Source organism: Mytilus californianus, unplaced genomic scaffold (genome assembly GCF_021869535.1).
Source record: "Mytilus californianus isolate M0D057914Y unplaced genomic scaffold, xbMytCali1.0.p SCAF_7, whole genome shotgun sequence".
Lineage (NCBI taxonomy): Eukaryota > Metazoa > Mollusca > Bivalvia > Mytilida > Mytilidae > Mytilus > Mytilus californianus.
Window position 1 is genome coordinate 14,156,672 of NW_026262723.1, and position 11,940 is coordinate 14,168,611.

An 11,940-nucleotide genomic window follows, 5' to 3' on the forward strand; every position below is an offset into this window, starting at 1 on the left:
GCCTATTATAAAAGAATATGTACTGCATGGCCACACCCTCGAATCTCTAAATTCTGCAAAGTACCTTGGCTGCACCATCAGCTCCAACTTAAAATGGAATGAACACATTAAAAACATATGTGTCAAGGCAAACAAGACCATAGGCTTCCTCAAACGTAACTTGAACATCAATAACAACACAATAAAAGTAACTGCATACAAGTCACTTGTAATACCGACTCTAGAATAAGCATGTACAGTCTGGGATCCTTATCAACAAAACAACAAAAACCGACTGGAAATGGTACAGAGGAGAGCAGCCAGATATGTCACTGACAGATATCATAACACATCATCTGTTAGTGACATGCTTAACAAACTAGAATGGAAAACCCTCGAAGACCGTAGGAGAACACCAAGGCTTACAATGATGTATAAACTTGCCAACGGGATGGTGAAAGTTGACACCAGTATAGGTTGGTTCCCTCCGTAAAATATCCAGTATGCCTTCGGAATATACAAATATTAAGTATTGTCAAGAATTTCAATAACGGCCGGGTACCAGTCTAACACCAGTAATACTCTCATTCCACCAGATAGGCTATCCAGAAACCTCAACACAAATGGATACCAAGTACCATCTTGTAGGACCGAAGTGTGGAAGGAATATTTTTACCCAAGGACGATACGAGACTGGAATGCCCTACCACATACTCGGCCACCAATACAGGTAGTCTTGAATGCTTCAAGACTTACCTGCATGAGATGAACTAGATCAACGCCAAGATGTTTTTAAATTCACTGTATATATGATGTATAGCACAAATTCAAATCAATTCAATATTTATTTATTTTTTTTGTCTAAATTTTAAATGCGCATCCAAAAAGTGGCAAAATAATCAACTTATTGATGGTGGCCGCGTATTGGTAGAAGTAGAAGTAGAAGATTTTATTTTCAAAATAGGTGTTTGTTTAGGGTATACCAATCCACGGAGATTACTATGTGACATGCTTTAATTAACAAATCTCTGCAGTTTTCAACTTTGTTTAGTTTTCAAGTCTGATATGATTTGGAAAAAATGACTATTTAACAAAATTATTTATGGTAACCTTATAATCAAATTTAACAGATATCACACTCTATGTTGTGCTAAATATTTAGTCTTGCTTGGTCTTCTATGATCTTCAATCCGTTAACGGGAATTACAGGTTTACGAAGAAAACATTAGGATGGCCGGTACGATCACTATCGTTGTGCAATATGTACTAAACTTTATAAAAATTAAAAATATAGATAATAAAGAAATATAAAAATCTCAGTATAACAAGCTACGGGTATATATAACTCGAAATCGTTAGTTTTGCTTTGTTACGGTGGGACAAATCAGCGTCATAAAATGGGCGCTTTATCAGAGAACCAGTGAGTAGCGCAAAGCTAACAAAACCTGCGTTTCAGGAGTAAGTGCATGTACCTATTTGTATCATGTTTTATATCGGGTTCTATTGCCAATGTTATTTCATTGATACTGTGTCTTAAAGGAATCCGGGTGCGGGAATTTCTCGCTGCATTGAAGACCTGTTGGTGACCTTCTGCTGTTGTCTGTTCTATGGTCGGGTTGTTGTCTCTTTGACACATTCCCCATTTCCATTCTCAATTTTATTACCCTATCCAGTCTGTATCTGGATATAATATCCATTTCATTTTCAAAATGATCAAACGAAGAAAGTGTGCATATACAGAAATCAACGCCACTTTGCTTATTTGAATATTATACTAAAGAAATCGGATACGGGTCACGGAATTATATTGAAATGATAGGGAATTTAGAAAAAATGTCTGTTTTAACTTTGATTTAAGTGATAGACAGGTTGCCGGGGCAGAAAATAAATATACACAACAATATACACCATTTAAACGAAATATAATGACTGGCGTTGCAAAAATCAAGGTTCCTGAGCTATTTTAAAAATCGAAGCGAGAGGCTTTTAACATTGCAGTATAAAATACAGACTAAAATGGCTGAAACATCAAATTTGCAAACTTCGTGTTGAAAATTGGCTAACAAGGTCATTAGAAATACAGCGGGTTGCCGGGGTGAAACTTGAAACTTGAATGTCCAAGGAATAAGCAAGCCCAAACCTTGTATGTGTGTAGTCGTTGAACTCTAGGTTCCCACGTAAAGTTAAAATGCCTCTATTTCAAGAAGAATAAACTCACGAAAACACGAAAAATTCACTAAATTCGCGTTCATTGTTTTGATTTTGACCGCCTGACAACTTTACGGAAATATCAGAGTGATTATAAACAAGGACTGTGTGACGGGCAACTTATAATATCCGTGTTTTAAAGATTTTAATGATATCAAGCCAGTCCAGTTCAAACTATTATCACGTGGTACAATTCTCATTTACATATTATGAATATTAATTAGCAAAAGTACTACTAATTTCTGGCTATGGGTTCTAATATTGAAGATTCTTCTTCGTCTTCTAACATTTGCGGCATCTTGATCGAGAATAAAGCCATCTTAGATGTGGTTTAATTCATATTTGCGGAAACGGCTGTAAAACCTACGATTTATTTACGATGAACGTACGATGACACGCAGACTTACGAAGGCTTTGTGAAACGGTACTCAGGAAAACATACGAAGTGTGCTAAGAACTCTGTCGGACATATAGTTAAAGAGTCAGCATGACTTTGAAACTCACTGCCAAAATATAAAGTAAAATCAGCTGCTGGAAATCATAGAGCAAATATGAAGCGTGGAAATGTAGGTAGGACAATCGGGGATCAAATAAAGTGTTTGAATTATACCGCGCCAAAACTTTAAATCTGTTCCCGACCGGAACAAGCAATTAGAATCGCCCCAAGGTTCCGTCACTGAACGCCAAAGAAGAAAAGAGTTGTAAGTGTAACATCTGTAAACTGTTATTTATCTGTCAGAAAACAAAACTCTATCATAAAAATGCTCATAATGAACACAAATGTACATTGGTCTCTCGTACACATTTTCAGATTATGAAGTTCAAGCTGAAACGTACAGGTATGCGACAGCCTGAACTGCATCAATTCTCGCTTTTGATTTGAACAATCTCTCGTCAAATTGGATATACTTCTTACACAAGTATCTGTGTCACACAAATACAGGCCCTTCTTCATCTATAGGGAGTAGTATTTTTTAAATACATAGTCATTGAATTTAATGAATGAGTGTTTGTCGTGACAAAACCTGAAAGCCATCAGACCGTCTCTAAAAACGGCATGGTCTAAAACGTGGAAGTGTAAAAAATAAATAAATTATTGATTATTACCTGAGATTACTGTAAGCCAGGGTTGAAATCAGAGCTTATATATTTACCTAAACACTGAAAGAAAACTATTGAATTTTAATTGCATCAATTCAAAATAGTCAGCTGGAAGACCATTGGCATTGGCCAAAATGTTTCAGTTGGAACTTGGATCTGATTAATTTTTAAGGGGAAGGGGGTCTTCATGCAAACATTCACTTTTAAAAAAAGAAGTTTTTTTTTTATTCTAGTGATAACAGGATATTTTTTTTTTAAACTCAATATTAAATTAATTTTTACCCTATTTTTTTCAAAACAAATAATTATGTTTTTTCTTCATTTAAACCCCCCCCCCACCCCACAAAAAAAAACAACAAAAAAACAGAACAAAAAAACTAATAAAGTTTTAATTACGGCCAATTTTGTTTCAAAAAAGGTGCTGTATCCTGATTTTCAGGAGTGTCCCATTAACATCAAATATTGGATCCGCGCCTGTTTTCTGTGACGGGAATTTTCATTTTTTTTAAGTATTTCACATTTACACTGATCCTTTATACAGTACTGTTGACCTTCTTATTAAAGGAGGACCTTTCACTAGATAATTTAACTGGTCCTTGACCTTTCATTACTGAAAGCAAATTTAAACCCTTGCAGTTCCTTTTGGGAATTATGTTAAATTTGAATTTCAGTACTGACATTGGCTGATAATCCTTAGCAATGCCAGATGGCTGTGTTGTCATAATCAGGCCCTGTCCATATGATGCTAAAGTTAACAATCAGATGAGTCATGTCGATATACATTTGTACTTTACCTGGAGCTAATTGTCATGATTGCTTGTATAGAGGTGAAAAATATGTCACTAATTACATTTAGCAATAATGACACAGATGAGCATTTATAATTATACTATTTATTTATCTTCATAATTCTGATAACTTACATGTTTTGTTTTGAAGTTCTGTTTTATCTATATAAATTTATAAATGGTTTCAAGCAAATTGTCATTTGATGTCTTAAATTGAATAATCTTTTTTAATTATATATGCAATACAATTAATATATATTTTGAAAGGTTTCTGGTACATGAATATTTATAACTGCAAGCTATTTTCAGTTTTATTGATATTTAATAACCAGAGGAATATTTTTGAGGATACATATTTAAATGATATGTTGACATTGTAGGTCATCATGGTCATAAAAGGTTAGAAGAACTTTAGGTGAACATGTGAAGTAACATGTCAATACATTTGGTGAACAGTAGAAGGAAGATGTATTTTGTTAGCTGTAGATGAAATTTGTTTGTTTTTGAAGTATTTCAGGTGAGAGTTGTTACTCTAACAGTAACTATCAGCTTTTCATTATCATTTCATAGTGAATGCACATTTTTTCTGCTAACAACTGCATTTTTTGTAACATTTTCAGTAATTTGCTTTCAGTATAAAAAAGACATATATTTACATTTATGGCTGGGATTGATCAGAAGTCATTTAAACATGTGTGATACAGTGCTAAACAGATTTCCCAATACATGTATAAAAAGTTGTATGAATAGGTCTTGAAAAAAGTGTTTCCAACCCCTTCTGTCCTAATATTTTTTCTTGAAAAGCCCTTATCATGTTAAGGTATCCAAAAGATGAACAATTTGAACCTGGATTTTATGAAAATATATATATACATCTAGATAATAGTCAACAATCATTCTTACCAAGGTGTCGGATCATTATGGAAAACTTAACTTTTATATAAACAATGTTCAGTGTTTAATTTGTATAATTATGATGATGTTCAAGTTTTTCTAAAACTAGCATAGCTATAGTGACACCATTTTACATCAGGCTGCTCATACATGTACTGATGAAGGATATTTTTTATCCAAAATGTTTATTGAATTGAGAATTTATTATTTCATCTATATATTTTTTTTATTAAATTGTTTTGTGTTGTACACTGTTTTGACATATATTATATACTGTAAATTCAGAAATTATTGCGATGTTTTTATTATTGCGAAAAATGCGACAGGGTTATAATCGCAATAATTTGAACTCGCATTTTGAAATTTTTTATATGAATTAAACATGATTTTTCTCAATATCGCAAAAATCAAAATCGCATTTTAGTCTAAAATGAGAAAATCGCAATAATAAATGCACGCAATAATTTCTGAATTTACAGTATATATTTATATATAATAATAAGAGATTCAGATTGAATATTTATGATTTGCAAGATTGTAAAAGGTGAAATTAAACACCTTTTACACTATGCATTAAAAAAAAGGGCACACAAGACAAAAAGGGAAAATGATCTGACATGTCTGATGAGAAATAGAAACGTTTAGATGTGAACAAAATCTAAAAATTGAGCAGATTGAACCTCAAAACATGGATTGAATTTGGATGATAGTCAAGGAAAATGTGTGGTGTGAAATTAAAAATGGAAGAACTTACTGCATCAAACATGACGAACTAAAAGAGTCTTGACAGTCACAACAAATATTAGGCAACTTTTAAAATGAAGAGACTAAGCAACATGTAAATTATACAAAGTGGTTACAATGGAAAATACAAATAGAAAGATGTAAGTTTAAACATTTGTGTTGAATATATCATGAATATTGAACAAACAAATTTTATGACCTTAAAAAGATTGATAATGACCGCATGTTGATAATGATGTCCTTTCTCTTTTTGTGATGTTGCTGTCTCATTGATATCTGAATTCCATTTTACCACTAATTCTTATAAAAAACCTATTTTTTAGGAATAAAAGAGAAATTTATTATATATGGAGAAAAAGAGGAAGGACCAAAAATAGTGTACATAAAAGGTAAAAAAAAAATAATACTGTGTGTAATTTTTACTTTTAATACAAATATGTTCATGGATTTTCATTAAACTCAGCAGTGGATCAAGCATTTCTTTCATTAAGCACTGAGTTTGAAAACACCATTTAATATAGATAAAGGGAACTGTGATATGAATGCCGATGAGACAACTATCCATAAATACATGCATGTACCAAAAGACAAAGATGTGAACAATTCTAAGCAAAACCATTACTATATTATAATCTATAAAAGGCACTGGTAAGATTAATTGTGTAACAATTCAAAAGAGTAAACTAACAAACTGTTTTATGTTACAACAAATAAAAACAAAAACAAGTATGGCAGGCAGTGGCCAAGTACAACCACTGGATTACAGGTCCTGGATTACAGGCAGACACATGAAGAAAGTGGCATGGTTTAACATGTTTGTGTGTTTCCAACCCTCCATCTAACCTGGGACAGTGGTGTAACAACACAACATAAGAACAAACTATAAAAATCAGTTGGAAGGTGCTTGAATCATCACTATGAAAATGAGACATCTATCCACCAGAGATCAAAGGATGTGGATGTTATTAAATATAGGTCATGGTCTTTAACAATGAGCAAAAACCATACTGTATAGTAAACAATAAAAATAAATACTGGGTATAAGTCAATGAGACGAAACCCAATGACAGAAAAAACTAAAGATATCTAGAGGTCAACCCAATGACAGAAAAAACTAAAGATATCTAGAGGTCAACCCAATGACAGAAAAAACTAAAGATATCTAGAGGTCAACCCAATGACAGAAAAAACTAAAGATATCTAGAGGTCAACCCAATGACAGAAAAAACTAAAGATATCTAGAGGTCAACCCAATGACAGAAAAAACTAAAGATATCTAGAGGTCAACCCATGGTCTTAAACAATAGATAGGCCAACAAGTTAATACTGCATCTGAGAGCTTACCATCATTTTTTTTCTATTCATAAAATGTAGGTTAAGGGCTATTTATACTGAAAAAATGTAATGAGGATGAGAAGGTAATGGATGGCACTTTTTTCAAGACCCACTCGTGCCACCACCCATTTAATTTTTTAATAAGAGTGTATTTTAGTGTTTGACGTTGTACTGAACCAATCACCCATTCTTATTAATATGGAGTACCTTCAAACCCTCCTAAACATCCCATGGAGAAGTCCTAAACTTTTTCATCTTTTGGAACATGTTTTTGGGTTGTTAACCATTCTCTTTAAATGTAGATCAACTTGACCATAAAGCCCTAAGCATCAACTCTTACAACAATCCTTTTAGTGTTCTTCAGTATCTAAGTGTATAAAATTCAGGATTTTTTTAACCCAAAACAAAGGATCCAGTTGCAACTACTCTTGATTGTGATGAAATAATCATTAACAATTAGTTATATTGTCTTGTTGAATTACTGTTTTATTCATATATATATATATATATAAATAACTTTGATAACATGATATGACATATATATATATTTCTTTTGATGTTTGCCTTCTAAAAATTAAAATTGAGTTATTTTTTTTCCTTCAGATATTGCTGTTTAAATGATGAAGAAGATGGATGAAAATTTCTCCAAGGAATGAAAAGATATATATATGGCATAAGCAATGACCATTGCTCTCGTTGAATGAGATAAACTTTCAGGACAACCTCAGAAAATTTTCCTGGTCACATGGTCAAATCATATTCACACAATGAATCTACTACCAATCAAAAAGTTTTCTTGTGACAAATGTGGTAAACTATTTCATCAGCAATGCACACTTACAATACATCTAAGATCACATGATACTGGAAAGAAGTATGTTTGTCATGTTTGCCGTAAATCATTTACGTTTAAGTCAGTAATGTTGAAACATGCAATGTCTCATATGATGGAAAATATTGGCATAATTTATAAAGGAAAGAATTCTTTTCAGAACAGACAAAATGCCATGTCAGAGTCAAGAAAAAACAAATTTTTCAAGTGCACTACTTGTTCAAAAAAATTTAGAAATCAGGAAAGTCTCGAGGAACACATTGAAAGTCATAGAGAAAAGAGACAGTTGAATTTATTTACACAGAAATCTGACAATGCAGCACTACATGAGGTACCAATACATCAGCAGAGTGGTTTTTCTTCAGACAATAGTTCCCATGACATTGATGTAGACAAAACTTTTAATAACAAAATCATTAACTCCACAGACTTTACAAAAAATGAGGATGGCTGTTCAAATGATAGTTCTCAAGATCTATGGATAGAAAAAGAATCTTATGTTATCAGTGACAATTCATTTGATAGCCATTCAGATGAAAAAGAAGCAACCACTTTTCATATGCAGGACTCTGATGAATACTCTAGCTCAACTTCAGTGTCCTCAATTTCAGATGAACCTAGTTTAAAGAACTTAGATTTTAATTGTGTTTTATGTGGAAAATCATTCACTGCTGTTCCTTCCTTTATTCACCATGTTAACACACACCAACCTTCATACCTTGATAAAAACAGTACAATAGAGCAGGAAGCAAATGACAGAATTTCTCAAGAAAGACCTACTTCACCTGAAAATCAAGGATTCAATAAGATAAAGCCAGTTTCTGAAGACTCATCACACATACAGGGAACCAGGAAGAATATTTCTGACAGGGATGCAGTACAAACAAAACAAACCAGCAGGAAACTTGTTAAACTGAATACAGAATATGTTATATTAGGAACTAATAGAAAATACAAAAAACCAAATGATGTTGGTAGTAAAAAAAATAAAATGTGCGATAGAAACAAGCAGCCTTCCCTTTTAAACAATATTGATACAGTGGAAAAACAATTTAACCCTGCCAGGTCAGATGAATTAGCTGAGGGTATGAATCAGATAGCGGAAAATCAATTTGAAGCTGACAAGTTGGATGAATTAGCTGTAAGAGATGATGGAATGAGCAAGCCACTGGTAAATCATTTCCAATCTGCCAAGTCAGATGAATTAGCTGTAAGAGATAATGGAATGAACAAGCCACTGGTAAATCATTTCAAATTCGCCAAGTCAGATGAATTAGATGTAAGAGATGATGGAATGAGCAAAACACTGGTAAATCATTTCAAATCTGCCATGTCAGATGAATTAGCTGTAAGAGATGACGGGACTAAAGCCAAGGAAAAGGTTAAAACCATATTTATATGCAGATGTTGTAATAAGAAGTTTGCTAGCCGACATTTTGTCAAAGAACATTTGAACATGTATTTTGAAATGGCGATTAACAGAGTTGACATAGAACATAAACCATTCATCAATCAATTGAAGGAGGATAATGAGTTTGACAGGGTCATTGATAAATTTATTTACTCTATTTCTACAGGAAAGTTAAAAAGCATTACTCATGGCTTGAAGAAATCTGGTGAAAAGCAAATTATTTATCATTGTGCAAAATGTCAGAAAAGTTTTGTAAAACAACATCATATCATTGCTCACATAAAGAATTGTAAACCAAAACCAAAAAAATCTGAAAATTTCAAATGTCAAGATTGTAACGGAATTTTTAAGACAGACATGGTACTGAAGAAACATATACTGTTGTGTCACAATCATTTGCAAGAATCGAGGAAACTGAAAACAGAAAAGAAATCTGTGGAAGACCCCATTACAGAAAAACCAAAAGAACCAGAAGAGAACAAAGTAGAGATCAGAATCTGGAATGAAACACAAAAACAGGAAAAGAAACTGATTGAGAACATGACTAGATCAGGAAAGGTTAAGAAATTAAAGGAAGTCACAACTGGAAAGGAAACTCCAAAACCAGAAAAGATTTCAGAGGAAAACAAAATTAGAAACAAAACAGTGAATCAAGAAAACAAATCAGGGAAAACAAACATAAACAAACCTAGAATTGAAATGACTTGTCAAAGATGTGGAAAAATTTGTGATTCTCTGAAGGAATACATAGATCACATAGACACAAGTCATAATTCTAAGCCAAATGAAATTAATTCTGATGCCGAATTTATTTGTGCACACTGTAACACCAGCTTTGATTCTCAGTCCAAGCTGTATTCACATCTTAAAGGCCACAAAGAGTCTAAAAAACAGCAGAGTAATTTGGAAAAATACAAAGATAAAATGATGTACAACAATGAAACTGGACAATGGGGGTGTACCATTTGTAAAAAGTCTTTATCTAACAAAACAAATTTATTAAGACATATTTCATTGCACGATGAAAACCTCAACGAATCTCATGTATGTCCTTTCTGTAATCGAATGTTTAAATATCATCGATATCTTATGCATCACATTACCTATATGCATAATGGACAGGAAAAAGAAGAATGTCTCATTTGCCATGCCAAATTTACGAAAAAAACAAGTCTTCAACGTCATATGGATCTCCATACTGGAGAATCCGTTCAAAAAAAGATCCTAAAGTGTGAAGTTTGTGGAAAAAGATTTAAAGGTGGTAAAGAGTTGATGGTTCACACAAGAATCCACACTGGTGAGAGGCCTTTCCCGTGTGACAAATGTCATTATAAAGCAATCAACTTATGGAACTTAAAGCGACACTTAGTGACGCACGAAAAGGGAAGGAAGAGAAAAAGAAGTAAAAAAGATATTATTGATGTTAATGAAGAGGAAAACAATTCAGAAAGAAAGATTAAAATGAGAATTTTACATGGTAGAAGTTATCTTATGGAAGCAGAAAACACTATAAGTGATTGAGAAAGTTGAAGAAATGGTTCAAAAGTTTAAATTTAAAGTACATCTTTTATTTGAAAATTTATCATGACAGTTGAAAATTATTTGTTTTTGATAAAAAGGAGATAACTTACAGTATTGTAATAGCAAAATGTTACAAAATATCAATGCAGCAGTTTAAATAAGATGTTACAGAAACTGAAATTATTGCTAATCTAGTCCTCTTTATTCATGTTATTTGCCAAGGTATTTTAAGAGATTTTTTTTGTTTATTTAAAAACTTGATGGTCATGATCATGATGATTATGAGTGCAATTATTTAAATGGTCAAGGGGAGACAAATCACTACATTCCATATAGATTTTTTTTTAATTTTCTTTATAGTTTGTTCATTAAGAATTTCAATACATATATGTATACAAGCATGATAACTTTATATAAGTTAGAATGGACCAAACATTTTATCCTAAAGTCTGTTATTGTTTTGTTATGAGTCTGGAAAGGAAAAGGGAACGTTGAATCAATATTACATGTGAAATATATATAAATCAAGCAGTTATAGCTCTTTTAACTTTCCTTAGGTGATTTGTAAATAAGAATTTAAAGTCTGAACAATGAAAAAAGCATGACAGGTATTATTTGTTATTAATTAATTTACATTTAATTGTTTAAATATATGTAAAAAAAAAAAAACCTTCTTTTAGTATCTAGTTCAGGCAACAAAAAAAAAAATCTTATGGTTCCAGATATGACCCTGAAAATGTAAAGGTCATATCAAATATTTCTATCTTGTGCCATTACCTTTGTATTTTTTAAACCAGTGTAATTAATACATTCCATTTTTCTAGTCATTCCAAATAATTTTTTTTTTACATCAAATATATTGTTTAGCCACAGTCATTTTGGTATAGTATATTATGTTATTTGTATATAGGTATATTTCTTTTTACGTTTTATTTTATGTATTTTTATATCTTTGTGAGATTATATTAAAATCAGTGTATATTTCTATATTCAAAATTGTTGGAATTTTATTTTTATTTCAGCATTTCGATGTAATTAACATGTTTTAAAAAACTACGATTTCAATTAAAAATCAAAATTCCTGAATTTCTTGAAATTTTAAACAGCCTTTAAGCATATAACAAGCA

At 31.9% G+C, this 11,940-nt stretch overlaps 1 protein-coding gene across 1 annotated transcript; it reads left to right on the forward strand.

Annotated features, from left to right (window-relative positions):
* Nucleotides 1-2,833: 2,833 nt before the first annotated feature.
* Nucleotides 2,834-11,718, forward strand: LOC127707431 (zinc finger protein 567-like). Its single transcript, XM_052211947.1, has 4 exons — nucleotides 2,834-2,888; nucleotides 4,457-4,593; nucleotides 6,038-6,103; nucleotides 7,653-11,718. Exon 4 carries the CDS (start codon nucleotides 7,817-7,819, stop codon nucleotides 10,811-10,813), a length of 2,997 nt encoding a protein of 998 aa, XP_052067907.1. The 5' UTR covers nucleotides 2,834-2,888; nucleotides 4,457-4,593; nucleotides 6,038-6,103; nucleotides 7,653-7,816; the 3' UTR covers nucleotides 10,814-11,718.
* The last annotated feature ends 222 nt before the right edge of the window (nucleotides 11,719-11,940 follow it).